Below are 25,548 nucleotides of genomic sequence, written 5' to 3'. Positions count from 1 at the left end.
ATAGTAATGTAGTATTATTATGGTAATGGAGTATTGTTATAGTAATGTAGTGTTATAGTAATGTGCTATTATTATAGTAATGTAGTATTGTTATTATAGTAATGTAAGTATTATAGTAATGTAGTATTATAGTAATGTAGTATTGGTATAGTAATGTATTACTTATTATAGTTGTGTAGTATTGTTATTATAGTAATGTAGTATTGTTATAGTAATGTATTATTATAGTAATGTAGTATTATTATTATAGTAATGGAGTATTATAGTAATATAGTATTATTATGGTAATGGAGTATTGTTATAGTAATGTAGTATTATAGTAATGTAGTATTGGTATAGTAAAGTAGTATTATTATAGTTGTGTAGTATTGTTATTATAGTAATGTAGTATTATAGTAATGTAGTATTATTATTATAGTAATGGAGTATTATAGTAATATAGTATTATTATGGTAATGGAGTATTGTTATAGTAATGTAGTATTATAGTAATGTAGTATTGGTATAGTAAAGTAGTATTGTTATAGTAATGGAGTATTATAGTAATGTAATGTAGTATTATAGTAATGTAGTGTTATAGTAATATAGTATTATTATAGTAATGTAGTATTGGTATAGTAAAGTAGTATTATTATAGTTGTGTAGTATTGTTATTATAGTAATGTAGTATTGTTATAGTAGTGTAGTATTGTTATTATAGTAATGTAGTGTTATAGTAATGTAGTATTATAGTAATGTGGTATTGTTATAGTAATGTAGTATTATTATAGTAATGTGGTATTGTTATAGTAATGTAGTATTATAGTAATGTAGTATTATTATGGTAATGGAGTATTGTTATAGTAATGTAGTATTATAGTAATGTAGTGTTATAGTAATGTAGTATTATTATGGTAATGGAGTATTGTTATTATAGTAATGTAGTGTTATAGTAATGTAGTATTGGTATAGTAATGTATTACTTATTTTAGTTGTGTAGTATTGTTATTATAGTAATGTAGTATTATAGTAATGTAGTATTGGTATAGTAAAGTAGTATTGTTATAGTAATGGAGTATTATAGTAATGGAGTATTATAGTAATATAGTATTATTATAGTAATGTAGTATTGGTATAGTAAAGTAGTATTATTATAGTTGTGTAGTATTGTTATTATAGTAATGTAGTATTGTTATAGTAGTGTAGTATTATAGTAATGTAGTATTATTATAGTTGTGTAGTATTGTTATTATAGTAATGTAGTGTTATAGTAATGTGGTATTGTTATAGTAATGTAGTATTATTATAGTAATGTGGTATTGTTATAGTAATGTGGTATTGTTATAGTAATGTAGTATTATAGTAATGTAGTATTATTATGGTAATGGAGTATTGTTATAGTAATGTAGTATTATAGTAATGTAGTGTTATAGTAATGTAGTATTATTATGGTAATGGAGTATTGTTATTATAGTAATGTAGTATTATAGTAATGTAGTATTGTTATAGTAATGTAGTATTGTTATAGTAATGTAGTATTGTTATTATAGTAATGTAGTATTATTATTATAGTAATGTAGTTTATAGTAATGTAGTTTATAGTAATGTAGTATTATTATTATAGTAATGTAGTATTATTATAGTAATGTAGTATTATTATAGTAATGTAGTATTGGTATAGTAATGTATTACTTATTTTAGTTGTGTAGTATTGTTATTATAGTAATGTAGTATTATAGTAATGTAGTATTGTTATAGTAATGTAGTATTGTTATAGTAATGTAGTATTGTTATTATAGTAATGTAGTATTATTATTATAGTAATGTAGTTTATAGTAATGTAGTTTATAGTAATGTAGTATTATTATAGTAATGTAGTATTATTATTATAGTAATGTAGTTTATAGTAATGTAGTTTATAGTAATGTAGTATTATTATGGTAATGGAGTATTGTTATAGTAATGTAGTTTATAGTAATGTAGTTTATAGTAATGTAGTATTATTATGGTAATGGAGTATTGTTATAGTAATGTAGTGTTATAGTAATGTAGTATTATTCTAGTAGTTCAAATAACTAATTGATTAACAATAATTTTGTATTGTATCAAATTTGAAAGTAATGCGGCCCGTCAACTTCACATTTTATTCTATGTGCGGTCCAATAACCCATAAAGGGATCCCCCTCTATGAACCAGAGCGGAGTGCCACTCGAAAAGATCCGCTCTCACTCTGCCGGACCCAGCCCTGTAGTACATGTCAGTGTTATCCCTGCTGACTGGTAACCCCTCAGTAAGAACCACAGAGCTTGCTGACAGGATCCACTTTGACGCCGACAATTTTCTACTTTCAGCCTCTGGTCTAAGCCCTGCCGCTCATAAACTAATAATACACGGTGCACATTCAAATGTTCTTTTCCAAAGGAAACCAACAAGGATTATGGGTAATACACACATATTAAATGCCATTTATGTTTTGTCTTCACCGCAGCTCTATTATGGGCGCACACTGGGGTTTCTTTCACAAAGATTGCACTAATTTTTTTTTTAATATATAGGATTCTCCATTGAATGTCATTTCACAGAAGTACTCTCCGGTAAAAGCAAACAGCGGCAACATGCCATAATGCGGACCTGTAGGGACTCAATGTGCCATCATATATGGTCTGTGCCCCTGGCATTATAGGTTACGGTTGCAGAAATCAGTGACTCTGTAGTCAGCAGCTCTGATGTGTTGCAGCACTTGGGTCCTGGGTTTCTATCTGACCAAGTGCGAAAGATTTCGGATGGACAGCAAAAGACTATTAGAAAGAAGCCACCCTGGCGATCCGCTGATCACTGTTTGTAATCCCTGGCAACTGGAAGCCCTGTGCAGTTCCTCATAAAGTAATATTACACGGTGCACATTCTAATGAATGCCTGACCATGTAATACAAGGTAGCCGTGGCTCTCCGCTATGATGTCCATATAGGACATCGGTCGTCCAGTTGGGTCAACCCCTTTAAGAAATACCAACAAAATCTAAGCTCCAGAGCTGGGTCCCGATTGGCAACTTCCTGCAATGGGGAGACAGAACTGGAAATGGTGTTGGTGAGTTTGAGAGACTCCCCAATTAACTAGTACAACCGGAAAGTTTTTTTTTCTAAAATCGCAGAAACCATTTACGGTCTTTTACTTTTAGCGTTTGTGCATGTGGGTCGGTGGCATCACGACAATGGAAATACAGCAGAGTACTAATATAAGGAGAGGAATAATATCCCTCACGAGCCACCACTGCAACAACAACGCCATGAGCCAAACAGAGCACATGGATTACACCATCTAAGGCTCTGTACACATCTTTAGACGGACACCATGCCGGAAACCCGACGGAACCGATTAAAGTCAATGGCTTCCTTCAGGAGCCGTGAGTTTTCATCATGCGATGGATCTGTCGGCGGCTCCGGTTTTTCATAGCTCTGTTCCTATGATGGAGCAGAACAACAGAAAACCCGAACACAGATTTGAACAGTCTTCAGGGGTGACCGGTGTGAAGTTTCATGCAACAGGACCCCCAAAAATGCCGTTGGCAGGCGCAAGCAAGGTATAAAAGTGTGTAGCCTCTGCAGCACAAAGGGAAGGAAGGCTATGCTGACACTGGTACTGACAAGCTGGGCAAGAAATTATGAGACAGGATGAGCAATAGGAGAGGGGAGGGGGCCCAGTTTTTATAATTTGCACTGAAATCTTGTTTCCATGTACCTTTCAAGGATGCATTCCTATGGCAAGTTGTTGTGGTCAGCGTTCGGTTAAAAATTCCAGATAATTCCTCCAGTTCTCGTTTCTGTAGTCTGACCCTGCGGAGTGGAACAGAAAGAAGAGTCTGATAATACATAGAAAAGCTGACAATTACAGTGATCATACAGACACATTCAGGGGCAGACAGGCATTCAGGGGTCCAGGCAAAGCCCAATGGCCCAACAGCTGAGGGGGCCACACAGGCCTTCCTTTCATCCCAAAAAACTTAAGGGGCCAAGCAAGTGGAGCAGATCACCTTCTTTGCTGCTCAGATGGTCGAGACTCTTAGGCCCCCTGCACACAATGCATATTACATGCAGGTTTGCAGCGTGGATTTTCCTGCGGAAAGTTCTCTTGCGTTTGTATCCGACAAGTTTAGAAAAAATGCACCAAAATGCACAGCATAAATCCACAACTATTTCCGCATCAAAATGTAAAGTTGCACCTAAAAATGCATAAAAAAAACAAACATTAAAAGTTGTCCCGTCACGGAGAAGTTGTTCATACTGATGACCTGTCCACCGGATAGGTCATCAGTATATGATCGGTGGGGGTCGAACACCTAGACCCCACCCTGATCAGCTGTTCTGGTTACCTCCGGGCGCCGGATCCTGTGGATAGGTCATCAATATAAAAAACCGCCCCGTGCCCGGACAAACCCCTTTAAGTGCTGATTTTACCTGTAGAATTACCTGCGGTTTTGATGCGGATTTTCCCAATCAAATTCTGCAACATGTGCATAGAGCCTTAGATTGAGCATGCCCGGTGAGTTGGAAGCATTTCAGGGACCCAGAGCACTCTCAATCTACCCCTGGACAATTTTATACTTTTTTTTTTAAGAATAAAACACGTTCTCCAGAATTCTTAATGTGGATAATTTTAGAGAAGGTCATAGGCAATGCACTGAACTATTACTATGTTGCAGTACAGAAGTGACACATCGGGCTACATGATTTTTCTACATTGTACCATTTTATTAAAGGCTATGCACACCTTTAAAAATGTTTTTTTTTTTTTAATGTTAAGTAAAACAGTATCCGTGTGATTGGTGCAACTTTCTAATGACTTGTTATTCAAAATTATTTTTACTATTTGCGATACAGCTGCTTTGTATCCTGTATATAGAGCAGCTGTATCTTGTGCTGAAATTTGTATCCGTCAGGTCAGACTGACGGGTTCAGTGACAGCGGGTCCTGAGTGTCTCACACACTTAGATGTGATCGATAACAGCTCCATCCTACGTGTCTCTGACAGGCAAGACCCGCTGTCACTGAACCCGTCAGTGCTGCGACCTGACATACAGGTCTCAGCACGCGATACAGCTGCTCCATATACACGATACAAAGAAGCTGTATCTCAAAAAGTAAAAATAATTTTGAATAAAAAGTAATTAGAGAATTGCCCCAATCACACAGATACATGGTTTTATTTAAAAAAAAAAAAATAAGTGTTTACACGGCCTGCAACATTTATTTAGTAACTGATCCCGAAAAAACGCACCGCCCACGGACGTCGTCCGTGTGCTGTCCGTTTAGTTCACGCACCCATACACTTCAATGGGCTGAGTCTGATCCGTAAAAGCAGACCAGAATAGGGCATGCAGTGAGTCTCTTGCAACAGACACACGAAAAAAAAACGATGTGTGAATTGCCCCATTGACTTTCATGGGTCAGTGTGACGTACGTTGTTAAAACTAACAGCACGCGGACTAGAAATAAGTTTGTTTGAATGAGGCCTTATTTAACAGGAGTTTATAGGTGCCGGATTATCAAATTCTGGATTATCGAACAGCCATAGAAAAGTGCACAAATAATAACATAAACACAATTTATTACTGTCACATCAGGGGAATTTCTTGTTTCTCTGAGGAGTCTTCTGAAATTCTTCATTAGATTACAGTTCTGTGCTGAAAAATGCTGAATTATCACCCTTTTTGGATCGTCAGATGCCAGATTAAAGGAATTCCACTGTGTTTTTATAAATATACACTTAGGTTTTGATTATGTATTCACCATGTCGGTCTAATCCTTCCTGAGAGAGTCCCGACAAGTACAGGAGCCTCAATTGTGCAATGAGCAGCATTCCACAAGGAAACAGAATTCCCCAAGTCATTTCTTAGCGATGAATGTCTGTTCTACTGGGAAGATAATCATGTCGTGCCGATGCCTCAGTTCCGGAAAACAAATTACTAGGAAGAAAGCTCCACAATGATCTGGGTAATCCACACAATCCTATATGTAAAGATATTGTCACTGCAAAGACAAGTGGTCGCCCACTACCCGCTACTATTAGGCCAGGTTCACGTGTGGCATTATTTCTGCATTCTGCTTGTTATGTTGTTTCACTGCGGGTACCAGATGTTGCATCATTTCTTGTCATCTCACTGGCATATTTTTGGCATTTTCCCCATGCACACGAACGTATTTTTTTCCTCCTGTAAATACTGGCTTAAATACGGGTCCCTTGTCACACGTATTCGACCCGTATTCCACCAGTATTTACGGCCCCGTGCCCGTAAATAGGGGTCCATTGTCACCAGTATTCCACTTGTATTTATGGACCCGTTTTCTCTGCACTAAATCGGCAGCCCCTTCCCTCTATCAGTGCTGGATAGAGAGAAGGGGCAGTTTCCTCAGCGGAACGCAGCGATTGTAAGTAAAAGAAGTTCATACGTACCCCGGCCGTTGTCTTGGTGACGCGTCCCTCTTTTGACATCCAGTCCAACCTCCCTGGATGACGCGGCAGTCCATGTGACCACTGCAGCCTGTGATTGGCTGCAGCGGTCACATGGGCTGAAACTTTATCCCAGGAGGCCGGACTGAAGGAAGAAGAAGGGAGTTCTGGGTAAGAATTAACATTTTTTTGTTACAGGTTTTTGAAGTAACTTTAGACATCTATATTGTGAGCGCCGCGCATGGTTCTCACTGTCCAGGGTGCTGAAAGTGTTACTGCCGATCAGTGCAGCCCCTTCTCTCTGTCCCGCACTGATCGTTTAACTCTTTCAGCACCCTGGACAGTGACTATCTCCTGACGTCGCCTAGCAACGCTCCCATAATTACGGGTGCACACACGTAGCCACCCGTAATTACGGGTACCCCATAGACTTCTATGGGCCTGCCCGTGCCGTAATTATGGCCTGAAATAGGACATGTTATATATTTTTCAACGGCCCGGCACCTTCCCGTATGCAAACGAGAAGGTACGCGTGGCCAGTAGAAGTCTATTGGCCCGTAATTACGGCCGTTTATACGCTCCTGTGCATAGTGAAAAAATTGTGTAAACATTGCTACTTTTTCTTCCAGTAGCCTGTAGCCCCCTCGTTCCCGGTCTGCAGGCTCTCTGTAAATATTCAAAAACCTCTTCAGGTACCCAGGAATGTGTCTGCAGTAATAGAGTAATTGGAGTATCGGGAGGAGGGGGACGCACCTGCAGTTTCTCTACCTCCTACTGTGCATGCTGTGAGAGGGGAAAGGGAGCAGCATGGAGGAAATATCGGATTGTTGAGCACAGCACTAGCATCACACCAGGAAGAGCTTGCCCACTCAGTAGCATGGGGAGAAAATATGTAAGACATGGACAGGGATAGAAAAAGATTTAAAAAACACAGAATAGGCCTTGTTCACATCTGCGTTGGAGGCTACGTTAGGGGCCTCCGTCGCAGATCCGGCAGAGATTTCCTGGAAACAATAGAGCAGCATACTACGCTATGGTTTCCGGTAAAACCACGGACACCCCCAACGAAACCCATTAAAGTCAATGGGTTCCGTTGGTCGCTGGTGGTGTCCGTGATGCAACGGAAGCGGCGCTTTCAGTTTTCCCTTCTTCTGCTCCTCTAACAGGGCAGAACAACGAAAAGCAGTGTCGCAGGTGTGAACATAGCCTTAGACACATTTCTGGCTGCACTACATCTAATACACATCTACTTCTGCCTAAGGAGATTGGGATTTATTTGGAAGTTTTACATGCTTTCCTACAATTGTCCAATAATCCCAAATATTTGATTATGAAGCAATGGTGACATTTACCTGTGCGTGAATTGCAATAACATCGCAGGAAAACCGCAACCTCAATGTTTACTTATGGGATACAGGCTGACAACGCAAAAAAAAAAAGTCACAGTCAGATTTTTTTGCAATGGTCACAAGGTCGTCCACGACCTTGCTTCTCATAGGGAAACCGTGAAGAGGCATTGCGGCAATCCTGCGATTTTACTGCGAGTGACTATTGCTGACTGCAGAAAACATTACAGATTGATAAAAAAAAAAAAAAAAAAAAAGGGCAGCTCCAGTTCCAATGCTCCCACTAAGGCCGGCCATACACATTAGACAGGTGTTGGCTCCCCCATAAATGCATGTTATTTTAATAGGGAGAAGGCAATACATCTTATACATTACAGAGGTGTCATAGGGGGAATGTCATGCTTCTCCCATACGCGTTTGATCGTCGACTGAACCCGTCTGATGTATGACAGCCACAATGTTTCCCCTTTGGGCTGTGTTCAGATGGTGCAGTGGTCTGATTTGAAGCGACCGAAAATCTGCATCTTGTAATTCACTTTGATCAGATATGCCATCAATATGTGATCAGTGGGGTCTGTCCGCTGAGACCCTCAAGAGGGAAGAAGTTGTGACACTCAGTAAAACAACGGTTGGGATCTACGCAGATTTGGAAAGATTGAAGGAGTTGCAGCCCCATAGTTCTTAGGGGCCCCAAAAGTCAATATGTCATCAATGCTTATGGTAGGAAAACACACTGGCTTTTGTGGCACTCACAGCTGAGGCCAGTCATCCATGTGTGCCAGTGCCCACTAATAATGCCCCTTCCTCTACATTACATTCATTTGCAGCGACATACAAGCATACATGTACCTGAATGTAGTACAGTATACACATTTATATATGACCACAATATGAACATGTAGATATTGTACACAGTATAGACTATACCGTATAGGGTACAGAGAACACACAGTATGGGGGTGTGCATAAGGTCGGCTTAGGGCACAATAAGGAGTGGGGTTGCGTCAATGGAAGGTATGGCACAGGGCACCCACCAACCTAAGGCAGGCCGCGGGTGTAAATATTTATATATGACAGTCATTTTAATGTCTAGATCTTGTGTACAGTCTATATAGTCTATATTATAACAGTTATATATGTTTGTATAAAGTAAACTGCAGTATAGATTGTTCATATTTATATATGACAGTCATATAAAGTATGCATATACAGGTGTATATACAGTATACGTTTGGATACATATATGATAGTGATACAGATATAAGTATATAATATACACAATATAGAGTATATACAGTATAAGTGTGGGTATATATGATAGTGATATAGTAGGTATGGGTATAATGTACACAGCATAGCTTATATACAGTATAAGTGTGGGTATATATGATAGTGATATAGTAGATATGAGTATATAATGTACAATATAGAGTATATACAGTATAAGTGTGGGTATATATGATAGTGATATAGTAGGTATGGGTATAATGTACACAGCATAGCTTATATACAGTATAAGTGTAGGTATATATGATAGTGATACAGTAGATATGAGTATATAATGTACAATATAGAGTATATACAGTATAAGTGTGGGTATATATGATAGTGATATAGTAGGTATGGGTATAATGTACACAGCATAGCTTATATACAGTATAAGTGTAGGTATATATGATAGTGATATAGTAGGTATGGGTATAATGTACACATTATAGATTATATACAGTATAAGTGTGGGTATATATGATAGTGATATAGTAGGTATGGGTATAATGTACACATTATAGATTATATACAGTATAAGTGTGGGTATATATGATAGTGATATAGTAGACATGAGTAGAATATACACAGTATAGAGTATATACAGTACACAGTGCTATATAGAGCAGAGTATACAGATAATACAGCATATACACAGCAGGATGTATAGATGATAGCCAGGCAGACGTATTACACAGTATAGATATATACTGCAGTATATATACATATATATCAGTGTATACACTATGGCTCCTGCCGGTCCCCTGTGCCCGGTGTATGGAGGACACTATTATATAGTAATCTTAGAGGTGTCAGTGTGGCCCCCGGGCCCCTCAGCTCCCGTCTCCCGGTTGTCCGGCACTCACCTGGGGGTCGGGGCCGCCTGTGCTCGGGAGGTTGGGGGCGGGGGAGTCTATAGAGAGCGGGGCGGCGGGGCGGTGAGTGCGGCCTCCATGCTTGTCCCCGGCTGCTGCATTGTGGGAGTCTGACCTCACTGCTCGCCGACATGGGAGCCGTCACTGACGGTAAGTAGCGGCCCTGCTCCTCCCAGCCCCATCCCCTGATACACGGCCCGGCCGCCTCAGGTGATGGCTGTATACCGGTCGCCAGAAGCTAGGCCGGAAAAGCACCGGGGTCGAGTTACGGCCTGGCCGGGATGCATGCACTCTAGTCGGCCAGGAAGCGGCCTCGGTTTCCGGCCATTTGATACAGAGTGGACGGGGCTGCATAGATAGTCCGGGCCTATAATCACTCTTACCATGTAAAGAATATAAATTCTATATTATAATAATTATAAATACAATATAATGTATATCTATGTAGTATCATTGTATCTGTAAAATCGTGTAATATATATTTATATACTCCATTACAATGTAAGACTTTATGGTTATTTTTTAATGTGACTCCATGTACTCAAAAATGTTTTCATTTAAAAAAGTAAATTTAGTATAAGGGTATGTTCACACGGCCTATTTACGGACGTAAATCGGGCGTTTTTGCCCCGAATTACGCCCGAAAATAGCGCCTCAATAGCGCTGACAAACATCTGCCCATTGAAAGCAATGGGCAGACGTTTGTCTGTTCACACGAGGCGTATATTTACGCGCCGCTGTCAAATGACGGCGCGCAAATAGACGCCCGCGTCAAAGAAGTGACCTGTCACTTCTTTGGCCGTAATTGGAGCCGCTATTCATTGACTCCAATGAATAGCAGCGCTAATTACGGCCGTAATTGACGCGGCGTTCAAGCGCCTGCACATGCCGGTACGGCTGAAATTACGGGGATGTTTTCAGGCTGAAACATCCCCGTAATTTCAGCCGTTACGGACCCCCGCCGTGTGAACATACCCTAAAAGTATAACGTACGTGATTTTGACGCGTTCTCAACATGGCGTCTTAGCGGCGGATTTGTTAATTTATCAAGTTCATTATCACAAATTCTGTAGCATTTTCCATCCATTAACTTAAACAAGATCCTTGATTGCTGTCAGTGAATGGGAATATTCATTATTTACATTTTAGAGGATGATAACTTGTCCTGATCACATGCTGCTGTGCAGGGTTCGTTACCAGGGAGCGCGCTTATAGGGTACGGCCCCACGTAGCGGCAGCCAAACTCGCTTGTGATGACCAATGGCCGCACAATTTGGCTGGTAACACTCTGCAAAATCGTGCGGCCGTTAGCCACCGCTAGTGAGCATTCAGACGTGGCTACCCGGGATCGTACACGTAAACTTCGCTCTGTTCCCATTAAATTTTAGCCTTCTGCTGGAGGTATACATGAGGAGGATTTGATTGACGTCTACCTCAGACTGAAGGCTACGACGTATGACGCTTAATACGGCACAGTATATGTTTTTTGCAGGATGCCTCTATAAAGAAAAAAATGCATAGTCGACTACGCACTTAATTAAAAAAAGCCATATCAACGTGAACCGGCTCAAAAGAAGCGAAAATGAAAAGCTTTTGACATCCGTCGGGTGAATGGTGACCTATGGAAACTTTCGGCCAAGGCGGCAAATGTAGAATTCAAATGGGAACAAAGTTTTAGCGTTTCCTTTTCGCTTCTGGTATACGTTGATATTCCTTTTTTTCACACGTGGTTTTTGCCGCAGTTTTTTTTTTTTAAAGTGTCATTCTGCAGCATTTTAGCGAAGGGCGCAGTACGGCCACAATCTTTTGGAGAGTAACGTTCTAGTGGAATTCCCAAAATCATAAATTATCACCTATCCATAGGATAGATGATCATTTTCTGATTGCTGGGGACCACACTTATTGTGTGAAAGGTGGTCCTGAATTCCCAGATCCTCCTCGCTGCATCCCCCGCAGTAAGGCCTCATGCACACGACCGTATTTTTTCCCACCCGTAAATACTGGCGTAAATACAGGTCCGGTGTCACACGTATTCCACCCGTTTTGCACCAGTATTTACGAACCCGTGCCCGTAAATATGGGTCCGGTGTCACCCGTATTCAACCCGTATTTACGGGCACGTTTTTGGCGGCAAAATAGCACTGCACTAATCGGCAGCCCCTTCTCTCTATCAGTGCAGGATAGAGAGAAGGGACAGCCTTTTCTGTAATAAAAGTTAAAGAAATTCATACTTACCCGGCCGTTGTCTTGGTGACGCGTCCCTCTCTTCACATCCAGCCCGACATCCCTGGATGACGCGGCAGTCCATGTGACCGCTGCAGCCTGTGATTGACCTGTGATTGGCTGCAGCGGTCACATGGCCTGAAACGTCATCCAGGACGTCGGGCCGGATGTCGAGAGGGACGCGTCACCAAGGCAACGGGCGGGAGACCGGACTGGAGGAAGCAGGAAGTTGTCGGTAAGTATGAACGTCTTTTATTTTTATTTTTTACAGGTTTATACTGATCGGTAGTCACTGTCCAGGGTGCTGAAAGAGTTACTGCCGATCAGTTAACTCTTTCAGCTCCCTGGACAGTGACTATTTACTGACGTCGCTTAGCAACGCTGCCGTAATGACGGGTGCACACATGTAGCCACCCGTCATTACGAGAGCTCCATAGACTTCTATGGACTGTCCGTGCCGTTATTACGGCCTGAAATAGGACATGTTCTATCTTTTTCAACGGCACGGGCACCTTCCCGTGAGAAAACGGGAAGGCACCCGTCGCCAATAGAAGTCTATGAGCCCGTTATTACAGGTCGTGATTACGACCCGTAATAACGGGAGTTTTTACGGTCGTGTGCATGAGGCCTAAGGCCCCATGCACACGAACGTGCTTTTGCGGCCGCAATGCCCTCGAAAATCCACCGGAGAATTGGAGGCCCCATTCATTTCTATGGGGCCATGCACACGACCGTAGTTTTTACGGTCCGTGCATGGCCCGGGAGCCTGGACCGCAGAAAAAACGTGTCTTATTACGGCCGCGTTCTGCGGTCCGGGCTCATTGAAAATAATGGCCGCGTCCATGTGCATGGCCCACAATTTGCGGGTGGCTCGTGGCTGTCACTCTGTGGCCGGCCGACCCAAAAATGACGGCTGCGCACATGGCTATGGTCGTGTGCGTGAGGCCTAAGGAGGAGCTTGAACGGAGCTGTACTCGGCTGTTTCTGTCATTCCCATAGACTTTAAAATGGAGCGGCATCGATCATGCTGGACCGCGGCTCCATTCAATGTCCTCCTCACTGCGCTCGAGGATCCGGGGGTTCGGGACTCCTGTTATCAGGATCGGTGGGGCCCCTAGCGATCAGAAAATGATCCCGCATTTTCTGTTCTAATATTGTATCTAATGTGTATGGCCAGCTTTACTTTTAGACAACCCCTCTACGGTGGCTTCACACACACTGTTTTTAGGAAGAACACCAGATTTTGTGCAGGAAAGAAACGCGGCCGCCAGATGTTCGCTTGAAGTCTATACAGAAATGTGAAACGCGCTACAAGTGTTTTTTTTAATTTTGCGTTTTTTTTTTTCTCCAAAACTGCATTAAGCCTGGTTTTGATGTATTCCCCCAGCGTTTAGTGGTATTTTTCTCCCATATACCTCCGTAGGTTTTGTTTGCTGCTGCTTCTTCTTCAAAAAAAATGCATCACATGATTCGCAATGTTAAAAAAAAGGAGGTACTAATACACCCTATTCGAAAGAAAATCTCACCAAAAATGCCATAAAAAAATGCATGAACCATTTTACTAAAAGGATTTTTTTGCGTTTTTTTCTGGGCAAAAAAATCTCACACACAAAGTGTGCGTTAAGACAGTCTAAGGATAAGGCCCCAATGGGGCAGCATTGACGCGGGCGCCAGCACCCTCTTTGAGACGGATTGCAAATAAGGACAAGAATAGGACCTGTTCTATAATTTGCGGGAACAGGCACACGGATTCGCAAGAAAAGTGGATGTGTGCATGGCTTCATAGAAATGAATAGCTCAGTGTGTTATCCGCAAAAAAATTTAATGGATGGGACACTGAAGGAAAAATCGATGGTGCCCACGAGCCTTAAGGCGGCACAAATTTGCAGGTAAACACCCGTTTACCCCACAACTATGCCTGGCCATTAACTAGCAACTTGGCAGCTGCTCCCAACAGGGTGCTGGTGCGGCTCTAGGACATCACGACTGCGTCCACGGCACAACATAGGGCTTTACCCTTAAGGCTTCATTCACACATCACGGTTAGGCCCCATGCACACGACCATAGAATTCATCCATAATTACGGACCCATTAATTTCTATTGCCCACGGACACCTTCCCGTATATATTTACGGGAAGGTGTCCGGGCCGTCGAAAGGCTCCACAAAAGATAGGACATGTCCTGTTTTTTTGCTTTTTACGGACCGTGGTCCTATACTTTATACGGGAGCACGGCCCGCAAGTGCAGGTGACTGTCGCCGGTCACAGCCGTTATCACAATATCGCAAAATGAGAGACTGTTTAGCCTGGACTATATATCGCTGTGTCGTCCCGGTCACTTTATAAGTGGTGACACGTTGATAACTCTGCCCCTGGATGTGCTGAACAGACGGGGAACACATTAGAACTCGCACGATTACGTTTTGCCTTCAGAAGCCGAGCACGTCATTTGTCAAAATAAACACACCCTGACATCTCGAGCAGGTGCCCGATATATAAGATTAGTGGCATCTGTACTCGGGATGTCACACGTCATGCTGCTGTCCGAATATAGATGACAGATCAGTGGGTAGTCACAGGGGTCATCCGAGATGAGTGATGCCAATTCACTATGTAATATTCAGAAGATTATATAACTAAAGGGGCACTCCGAGACGCCAAAACTGCCTGATCACTTATAGTCCGGACACTGGAGACTGCGCAGATTTCTGTGGTTGGTGCAATGTCCATATTTTATCTATAGACTGTGCTGTATGGAAGTCCATATATAAATTACTACACTTGTCCATATAGTGCACATCCTTAGGCCCCATGCACACGAAAAAACTGACCCATTCACTTTCATTGAACGCGGACTCCTTTCCGTAGCACTATGGAAAGGTGTCCGTGCCGTGGAAATGTTCCGGGAATTATGGAACATGTCCGTTCTTTTGCATTTTGCGGGCCGTGCTCCCTTTTGTATGGGAGCACGGCCCGAAAATGCCGCTGTCAGTCGGCGGCCGGCCTTGCCCACAATCGCGGGCCGTGATTGCAGGCACGGTCGTCTGTATGGGGCCTTAGAGCTCAGAAAAGCTTTGGCACCGTCACAAGCACCTCGTTTGGCGTCCTCCTAGAATGACCTATAAGCCTTATTTCTGTGCTTCTCTTTGACAGATGAAGTTATCCGTAAACGCCTTTTGATCGACGGCGATGGTGCTGGCGATGACAGAAGAATCAACCTTCTGGTTAAAAGTTTTATAAAGTGGTGCAACTCTGGATCGCAGGAGGATGGGTAAGAGGCCTAGCAGCTACGGCTATGGCACGGTCAGGATAGTGTAATGCTCCCGGTATGCTATCATTGGACATTTTTATTAAAGAGCAATTTCAGAACTTGAACTTAAAGAGACTCTGTCACCACATTATAAGTGCCCTGTCTCCTATATAAGGAGATGGGCGCTGTAATGTAGGTGACAGTAATGCTTTTTATTAAAAAAAACGATCTTTTTTCACAACGTTAGGAGCGATTTTGGTTTATGCTAATGAGCTTTCTTAATGCCCAAGTGGGCGTACTTTTACTTTCGACCAAGTGGGCGTTGTACAGAGGAGTGCATGACGCTGACCAATCAGCATCATGCACTCCTCTCCATTCATTTACACTGCACTAGCGATATAGATATATCACTATGTGCAGCCTCATACACAAACCCTAACATTACTAGTGTCCTGATAATGAATACACATGACCATCCAGCCTGGACGTCATGTGTACTCAGAATCCTGACACTTCTGACTCTTTTTTTGTGAGATTCCGGCAAGTGAAACCAAATCTCGTTTAGCTCCGAGATCTCGCGAGATTTCGTATCCGTTGCTGGAATCTCACAAAAAAAAGATTCAGAAGTGTCAGGATTCTGAGTACACATGACGTCCAGGCTGGATGGTCATGTGTATTCATTATCAGGACACTGTAGTAATGTTAGGGCTTGTGTATGAGGCTGCACATACTGATATATCTATATCGCTAGTGCAGTGTAAATGAATGGAGAGGAGTGCATGATGCTGATTGGTCAGCGTCATGCACTCCTCTGTACAACGCCCACTTGGTCGAAAGTAAAAGTACGCCCACTTGGGCATTAAGAAAGCTCATTAGCATAAACCAAAATCGCTCCTAACGTTGTGAAAAAAGATCGTTTTTTTAAATAAAAAGCACTGCTGTCACCTACATTACAGCGCCCATCTCCTTATGTAGGAGACAGGGCACTTATAATGTGGTGACAGAGACTCTTTAAACATTGCACAGGTGCAGATTGCAGTCCTTGTATTCTGGACCTCTGGGGTAACCCTTGCCCCCCGAAGAGACAAGCCATATGTACCGCCATCTTGGAAACCTGCAGTAGTTGTCACTAGGTTTCTCCCACATAGGAGTCAGTGGTAGACCCAATGCTTTTAGCGGGGTAGAAATCTCACTCCGGCTTGAAGCAACATGCGGCGATACCAAATATGTATAGTCTTTTTTTTTTTTTACGTTTTCGTACTTTCATGTTTTATGGAGAAAAAGTCATTTTTGGGTCGCCACATTCTGAAATCCATACTTTTATTTTTCTATCGATGTGGCCGTGTGAGCGTCTCTGGCATGGCCTAATAGACAGTTACTGATGGCCGACCTGGGGCCCTTGATAGGTTCCTGACTGCCATGGTAACCCAACGGCGCCCTGCGATTTCGTCGTGGGGTACAAATGGGGAGATGGAGGGAACCCTTTCCCTCTGTCAAACACCTTAGATGCCACGGTCACTGTTGACCGGGGCATCTAAGGGGTTAGACTGCCTAGATCAGAGTTATTTTGGTAGCAGGAGCCGGGCTGGGTATAACAGTTGTGCCCCGGCTACTGATCTAATAGGTACGGTGGTAGTACCCACAAGATCCGAGTGATTGATATATCCGTTGCGATGCAGGAACTAGCGCCTGCTCGTGAGTGATATATCAGTTACTCGTCATTAAGGGGATGAGGTTACCAGTGGTTTGAGGATACAAGTAGGAGCAAACGGTATTGGAAGCGGCGGATTCGTGGAAAATTAGCCCACCGCAGCTGCCACTGACGCAGGAGATGAGCCTCGTGCACACTGCAGAGCCACGCGCGGAAGACTTTATGGAGGTGCATTAGGGGAGAATAGTTCGGTAATATGACATGCCATGGAGCACACCAGGATTTGTTCTTTCTGGCGGATTCCCTAGTATAGCAGCAATGCGGAGACGCTGCCACCGGCACGAGAAGTTTGGGATTCTCGAAACCTATATGTGGGGCTGAATCTAGGTCAGATGAAATGACGGCTTTAGTGTCTTCCTCATATTGTTTCCTCTTCTTCCACAGATACTCCCAGTACCAACGCATGCTCAGCAGCCTGTCTCAGTGCTCCTTCTCCATGGGGAAAACTCTCCTGGTACATGACATGAACCTCCGAGAAATGGAGAACTATGAGAAGATATACAGCGATATTGGTAAAGATTATATTGGTGTAGTAATGTCAGATTATTTCAGACAGGCGGCTTTTCATTTGTGATTATACTGTAAATGGAGTCATCGCGAGAAGCTCCGCCTCTGAACAGACTGCAGGCTGCCTCTTGTCACCACCTGCATTCTGCTGAAGGCTCTGCCAGGCTGCCACAGGAAATGTCAAATTCCTTAGTCGTGAAGTCTGTTATCGGAAACCATCCGGGGCTAAAAAATGCCTCTCCCATTTACCTTCATTTACCTTCATTGCTGAGCAGTGACGCATCCAATCCTGACTCCTGTAATTGGGTTTTGTTTCATTCTCTGACTGAAATGAAAGTATTATAGTTGTGAATACTGAGGTCATGTTCACCAGCGAGATCAATGATTTCTATTGAGAGGTGTGCTCACAGACTCCACCTTGTGGTGAACGCTGCTAACTGCATTAGAGTTTGCACTCCGCTTTAGAACTCTGGCCAAAGAAACAAAATCTTGTCGGCTAGTAGATTCAATGAGCAACTAAACAATAAATAATGTATTTTTTTTATCGTGGATCGTTCACACAATGTTGTTAACGGTATGTAAGTTTATAATTGGTAAGATCTGAGCTAAAGTTACTTGGTGTAAATAGGCCTTCACTGTATTTTTGCTGTTAATCTTTATTTTCCGGTTCAAAAGGATTTGTGATAGAAACTCAATGTGTTTCTATCAGAGCATCAATGCTAACAACAATAGCAGGTGGTGATTGGGAGATTTGCTGCTCACCATGTATCCCCATTCGTTAAAGCCAAGGGCCATGACGTTTAGACAGTCTGCAAGTTTTTAGTGTATTTTTTTGTGTATGCATGGTCTACTATACTGTGCATTGCCATTAGGGATAATCTTAGAGGGAAAAAACGCCGGAAACCACGCCAAAAAACGTCCGAAAACGCCTCCCATTGATTTCAATGGGAGGCAAAGGCGTTTTTTTCCCGCAAGCGTAAAAAAAAGCTCTTGGGGGGAAAAAGAAGCAACATGACCTATCTTGAGGCATTTTACACCTCAAAAACCCCATTGCAATCTATGGGAGATGGAAAAAAACGCAGTGAACGTCCGCGGCAGTTTTTGACGTCTTTTTTGGCATAAAATGCGTGCGTATTTTTTCTTTGCCCTTTGAAAAAGAGGCAAAAAAATCATCAAAAACTGTGCAGTAAATGATAACTATTGGTGCCTGGGAGCAGCCATTGTGGGATGGGGAGAGGCTGACACTAGTGTCCCTAAATAAGATGACAGACAGGATATCCAGAGAAATATCTGCCCTCCTGATCGCTCTTTTATCCCACATTACTCCACTTTTGAGAACCTTTATAAACCCTTTCCTATATGTGTGAATTATATCAGTTGTGCTTTTATTCGCTTGTTCTACATAGAACGTGTAATCTAGGACTTTGACCTCCACCTGCAAATTTTTCTATTTACTTTCTTAACGTGACGTCTCCTGTTAACATTCTGCTTACGCTCCACATGCAGAGAGCAGCATCGCAGCCGCACATGAAAAGATCACGGAGTGTAAGAAGCAAATTTTGCAAGCCAAACGCATCCGTAAAAATCGTCAAGGTAAGAGCGCGTATGATGTGGTCCAGCAGGGCTTTACTGTATGGTCTCTGTGTAGTGGTCCAGCATTTCTTCACTGTAGAGCTGAGCATACATATTAGATAATGGTCATCAGATCCCTTCATTTTTGGTAGGATATGCTGACAATCTAATGTGTATGGGAGCAGCCAGGCCACCCCAGTGTTTAACATGCCCAGTGCATTGTGGCCCCCGAAAGAAAAGTGCAGCCACTGGTGCCTGGCAGCAGCTTATCTCCTTTTACATGCTGGGATTTCCTGCCGTAACGAGCGCCGTTATAGCTAGTCAATAGCCGCTCGTTTAGCTCCATTTACATGGACCGACCATTGCTACTTTTTGGGCACATACAGTGTAATTATTGTTTGCAGCACATCCTATATTTTTTTTGGCTGCATAAAATATGTGACCAGCCAACCAACGAAAGTTTGTTCGTTTGTCAGCTGAGCATCTTTGGCCTCATTCACACGAGCGTATCAGTTTCACGCGTGTGAAAAACGCGCGTGAATCTGGTCCGTGTGTGTTGCGTTATGGATGAGTGGCATGCGTTATTCACGCATTCGCAAAGCACATCTTTTTTTTTAAATTATTTTCAATTGAATTGATGTGCAAATCACGCACCGCACACGCATGTGCATCCGCGTGCGGTCCGTGGTTTTAACGCACATATTGACTTCAGTGGGCGCATAGGTGCGTGATAACGCACCAATATAGGACATGCTCTGAGTTTAACGCAATGGACTCTCGCTGCATAAAAAATCACGCATGAGTGAATGGCCCCATTGAAATCAATGGGTCCGTGTGCTGTGCGTTGTTTCGCTCGTGTGAATGACTACCTACGCGGCCGATTCAAAGGGCACTCGTTCATCTGATCATCGACCCGTTTAAGAGGGCCTTTAAGGGTAAAGCCCAGATTACGCCGGCCGATAATCGGGCGGTGCAGCGAGCGCCGATCAACGAGACATCGTTGATCGGCGCTCGTTTGCTCCTGTCACAGGATAGATGGGGACCAGCGCTCGTTACTCCGATCGCTCGCCCCCATCCATTATTATCATGTCGGCAGCGCTGTTTACACAGGGAGATGTGCGAACGACAACGATAATATTTTAACTTTTTTAAAACAATATGACCAGCACAAACTAAGCAATCCAAGCGTGTGTGTTTATGGGCCTGTTTGGCTGACATATGTATGGCCGGCTTGAGATTTGTGTGCTTTCTTTCTGTAGTGCTACTCGAAATGAAGATACAATAATAATTTTTTTTTTTTTTTTGTTAATCAGATTTAATTTTATTTTATTTTTTTACATTAGATCTAGTTCTTAATGATATGTAATTAGGTTACATTTATATATTATTGTTTTTCAGAGTATGATGCATTGGCCAAAGTCATTCAACATCACCCGGATCGTCATGAGACATTGAAGTACGTATTCAGCTCTTGCCGCATCCAGCAATAGATTGACAGAACTCCTCTCTCCTTCCTAAGTCTAAAAATTTAAAGGTCTTGTCTCATCAGACTGATCTTGTCAGGGGAAGCCGCGACCGGCTAGACATTGCCCTTGTGTTACTAGTTGGGCATGTGGACAGGCGTTTTCTTCTTGAGACAACTTGTTTTTTAAAGGGGTTGTCCAGTCCTAAGAAATTGATTGTCTATTCTGTGGATAGGCCATCAACATCTGATCGATGGGAGTCTGAATCCCGGGACCCCCGCTGATCAGCTGTTTTGAAGGGGGAGAGTCTACCTTACATCTAATAAGTGTGTTACATTTCAGGCAGCTGGAAGCGTTGGACAAGGAACTGAAGCAACTGTCTCACACCAAGGAGAATGTAGAGGATAAGGTAAGATTTTGGATCTTTTGTGTTCAAGAAAAAGTTTGCCTTGGACTACTATTTTCCATGATCCCCTATTTAGGCAGTTCAAGCTATAGAATGTCTTGTTATGCATAAATTGGACATTATATATTCTGGTACATACACCTGTCACTTTCCCTCACCATTGATCGTGACCAATCTGGTTATAGTCTGGAGCCCTTTAATGGACACTAACTTTCTAAATAAATTATGCTAATCCAACAGTATACCTGATCTAGATCAAGTTTGTTTACTTACTGTTAAAATTGTATTGCTTTATCCATACAAACACTGTGTGAAGTTACTGCCACTAGGTGTCTCCCTTCCTGTAATCTGCTGTCCACCCCCTGATGTCAAGCAGAATCCATCTGTAGTTACAGAGCAGAGGAGACGGACTACAGGAAGTGTGTGTGTGTGTGTGTGTGTGTCTATACACAGAATGCCAATACAAATCTGGAGAGGGGATGGGGGAGAAGGGAGAAAGACAGACACTGCCCATAGAAGTCTATGGAGATGGGAAGGGGGGAGCAGGGAGGGAAACACACAGACACGCTGCCCATAGAAGTCTATTGAGGGGGGAGCTGCAGCAGAGAGAGAGAGAGACACAGGCTGCAAGTAAGAATTCTATGTCACTCCAGTGCTGGATTCCCAGCTACACTGCACATTACTGCTGTATATTTCTCCTCCATGATGCTGCTCCTATAAAGCTATATGATAGATAGAGACAGGGGAGCAGGATTCTCCACTTCTCTGTGTGCTGTGTATAGGAGACATGATAGCAGTAAGGCTTCACCCACTAGCTCAGAGACAACTGAGAATCAGAGAGAGAGCCTGCAGAGGGGAAAACTGCTACAGAATACAAGTCAAATAATGGTCAGAAATCATGTTATTCCTCATGTGCACGCTTATGGCAGGTTTTTCTGAAAAGTTAGGTATGCTTTAAGTGTAAATCCTATGAATAACTCTTATACTGCCTGTTACCTGGGGCTAATCAGATAGAAATGTTATAGAAACAAGTAACTGGCCTTTTCCTTCTCTAGCTGGAATTAAGGAGGAAACAGTTCCATGTACTTCTCAGCACTATCCATGAGCTTCAGCAGACGCTGGAAAGTAAGTAGCTGTATCACCGCATAACACTCCTCTGCAGAAACTCTACATGTTGGAAATAATTTGCGTCACCTTTTTTTTTTTACTGCTTGTTTTTTTTATTATATGATTGTTTTTTTTCCGTTCAGACAGAGAGAGAAATCAAAAATCCTGTTGGTTTCCTGCGGTCTGAGAGCAGTTCTTTGGGGCAGTTCCCATGATACTTACACAGAGCTGAGCAGGACTGCAAATAAACTGCATATAGATTCCAAAAAGGAACCAGCTGTATTTTGACTTTCTCTTTGGCTGTCAATGGAGAAGAATATAAGGGCTCGTCCACACGTAGCGGAATTGCTGCATATTATCCGTCCGGAATTGCGGACAGAAAATACCCAGCAGAATACAGTAGCAGCAAAGTGGGTGATCACAAATCTCATCCACACGCCGCGTAATATTACCGAGCAGAAATTTACATGCGGTGCGTATTTTTCTCACCGCAGCATGTCAATTCCTGCTGCGGAAAGTGGACTGAATTGCTGCGTTTTTCAGAGGATTCACAGCATTGTGGAAAACGCAGCAAAATTCGCACCATTTTCTGCAGCTCTTCCGTTACGTGTGGACAAGCCCTGAGTCTAAGGGTATGTTCACACGCAGTGGTTTCAGACGTAATTCGGGCCGTTTACGCCTCGAATCACGCCTGAAAAAACGGCACCATTACGCCTCTAAACATCTGCTTGCAGTGGGATTTACGGTGTTCTGTTCCCACGAGGAGTAATTTTACGCGTAGTTTTCAAAATACGGCGCGTAAAAAAACGCCGCGTAAAAAGAAGTGCAGGTCATTTCTTGGGACGTTTTTGGAGCCGTTTTTCATTGACTCCATTGAAAAACAGCTCCAAAAGCGGCCGTAAAATACACCGCGAAAAACGTGAGTTGCTACAAAAACGTCTGAAAATCAGGAGCTGTTTTCGCTTGAAAACAGCTCCGTATTTTCAGCCGTTTTTGAGTTCGTGTGTGAACATAGCCTTATTCTGTACATGCTGAGTAAAGGAAAGTGTTTTGTATTATAACTTGGAAACGTTCAGATAGAGTTAACCTTTAATTGTCTGATATTGGCTTTGATTTGGGTACAAAATGGCATCACTATCACAATGCTGACCACTAGTGGTGGTTTATTTTTTTAAACGGGTTGTCCGGAGAGTTTATAACAGATTCATTCTAGATTAATTATTACTCGCCTGTTAATTCTCCCGCTGCTCCAGCACCGATGGTCCCTGCCAGTCTTTTGTTTATTTTCCTGGAGCGATGACATGCCATACATCCATGTGACTGTTGCAGCCAATCACAGGCCTCAGTGCTCACGTGCCAGACATGTTAGCATCACCGCTGAGGCCAGCGATTGGCTGCAGCAGTCACATGGATGTATGGCATGTCATCGCTCCAGGAAAATATACAAAGACCGACGGAGAGCATCGGCGGGGGATTTAAAGAGAACCTTTCACCTGCCCATACATGTGCAGCTGAGTGCAGCATGTAATGGGGAGGGCTGTACAAACCGTGTCTCACTATACATTTTTTTCCTATCTTTCTCAGTTATTTAGATATCGGTGCCGCCTGATATTTAAATAACCCTCTGAACTTTTAATGGGGCGTGTAATTGGCAAAGGGGCGTGTAACATCGCTGTGACACTGTCCAATCGGCTACGGACAGTGTCACGGCAAGAGCTGGAGAGTGTGTGTGCGCGTGCGCGCACGCTATGCTCCGCCACCACCACGGAACAGAAGAGGAGAAGAATGTGAATTCTTCTGTTCGATGGCGGCGGGAGCAGAAATTAACCAGAAAGCTGCTGGTTGGAATGAGCTCTGTTGATTCTCGTGTACTTGATTGACTGTAGCCGGTATGGATGGCATCACCACTAGACAGATCTGCAGTCCACCAGAGCACCTCCGAGGAGGGTGAACTGATCCATTGTAGATCTGACCGTAATTTGAGAGATTTTGGTCCATATCCAAAGGATTCAGCCGCTCATAGCAAACCATTAAAAGGTTTTTACGAAAGTCTGCATTTGCGCACTGATCTATACGATCTCACCTGAAAGGTACCGAAGCCTAATCTGGAAAGAGGGGCTTGAAAGTGAGACTTCTTTATATCACAGTGTATTGGAAAATTTATATGATCTGTTGTCTAACAAATATATATTTTTTAAAGTAAATGTCCACCTTTTGCAGCCGTTATTTATTGCTCCAACTCCTCTAAAATAATGTAGCAACTTGGAAAATAGTCTTGTCATACTGTTCTGTCTGCAGCTCCTATGCAAAGCTATGTGTCTCCATGGTTACAGACTACAAATAAGCTCTATGTAGTCAGATTTTGCAATTCTCCCTTCCATCTGTCCCCTATTTCTTGCTATTTAACATTTGATAGGTAAGTAATGAGCAGATGGGAGTATGACTGCATAATCGGACTACGCAGGGATTTTTTTGTAGTCTGTAACCATGGCGATACATAGGTCTGTATAGGAGCTGTAGACACAAAATGATAGGAAAATTGCTTCATTTTTGGAAAGGATCGATTAAAATAATGGCTGCAAAGGTGGACATGGCTTTGAATTATCAACACTTTGGTTATATAGTGGATGTTCTTTAGATGGTAACTTATCTTGGTTTTCTTTTTTGTCTGTTCCCAGATGATGAGAAACTGGCTGAAGAATCTCAGGATTCCCAAATGGAAACAAATACTTAGTAGTTACCGGCTTAACTACAAAAGAGAACTTCACTCGTTTTCTTAAAGGAACACTTCAGCAATAAACTGATTCACAGTGTAATGTCTAGTGAAGGGGCAGTGTTCTCCGAATCCCTGTGTCATGCCCCGCCCCTCAGGCCCTGTACTAAGCATAACACAATGTATCCGCTGGAGTGTTCCTGCAAGTATATCTTACAATGAAACGGAATAATTGGCGTGCTGAAATAGAAGTTACTGTTATGTAGAGGCAGCAATATATATATATAGTTCAAAAATACCACTTTGCACCGTCTAGACACAGGAGTATTTGTTTTCATTGGTAATAAAAGGTTTTGGATTTTGGACGTGTTTTGTATACTTTACAATAAAAGACTTTTTAATATATTCTACATTGTTCTGTAGTTTATGATGAGGATTGTCAGATTTTATTTTTTTTGTACATTTATTTTCTATTGTTCTTTTTAAGTTGAACCTTATATTCCCTAAATGTGTTGGCTCTGTAGTCTATCAGTAAGTAGTAGGCACCGAATATGGAGCCGGTGTTGCTATCCACAATTTGTGGATATTTTGTTCCGATCTTTTCCCACAAACTTTTATTCTGATGTTACGTTTGTTAAAGGGGTTGTCCGGTTTAGAAGATCCATTTTCATATAACGTATTCG

General features: G+C 42.5%; 2 protein-coding genes across 4 annotated transcripts in view; one reads left to right on the top strand and one right to left on the bottom strand.

Moving 5' to 3' along the window:
* The window catches only part of ATXN7 (ataxin 7), a 95,900-nt gene extending 85,768 nt beyond the window's left edge, over positions 1-10,132 (bottom strand). The window contains exons 1-2 of one of the 3 annotated variants that reach the window (XM_075833979.1): positions 9,904-10,132; positions 3,717-3,811 (exon numbers count right to left, since the gene is read on the bottom strand). The gene's annotated coding sequence lies outside the window, so the exon portion shown is untranslated. Of the gene's footprint in view, positions 1-3,716; positions 3,812-4,008; positions 4,168-9,903 lie in introns of those variants that run through there. The other 2 variants (XM_075833984.1, XM_075833980.1) reach the window with 2 other exon arrangements.
* On the top strand, positions 9,948-25,270 carry THOC7 (THO complex subunit 7). The gene is made up of 8 exons (XM_075833988.1): positions 9,948-10,062; positions 15,290-15,407; positions 17,482-17,609; positions 19,111-19,197; positions 20,575-20,632; positions 20,982-21,048; positions 22,101-22,170; positions 24,831-25,270. Exons 1-8 carry the CDS (start codon positions 10,044-10,046, stop codon positions 24,884-24,886), a joined length of 603 nt encoding a protein of 200 aa, XP_075690103.1. The 5' UTR covers positions 9,948-10,043; the 3' UTR covers positions 24,887-25,270.
* Positions 25,271-25,548: the final 278 nt, after the last annotated feature.

This window comes from Rhinoderma darwinii, chromosome 7 (genome assembly GCF_050947455.1).
Source record: "Rhinoderma darwinii isolate aRhiDar2 chromosome 7, aRhiDar2.hap1, whole genome shotgun sequence".
NCBI classification, from domain to species: domain Eukaryota; kingdom Metazoa; phylum Chordata; class Amphibia; order Anura; family Rhinodermatidae; genus Rhinoderma; species Rhinoderma darwinii.
This window is presented reverse-complemented; position numbering and strand designations above follow the sequence as displayed.

What these genes read in the sequence shown, in the direction of transcription:
- THOC7 (XM_075833988.1), top strand. An exon ending in GAAGATATACAGCGATATTG is followed by an intron (nt 17,610 to 19,110) that starts GTAAAGATTATA and finishes CTCCACATGCAG; the next exon opens with AGAGCAGCATCGCAGCCGCA. An exon ending in CATCCGTAAAAATCGTCAAG is followed by an intron (nt 19,198 to 20,574) that starts GTAAGAGCGCGT and finishes ATTGTTTTTCAG; the next exon opens with AGTATGATGCATTGGCCAAA.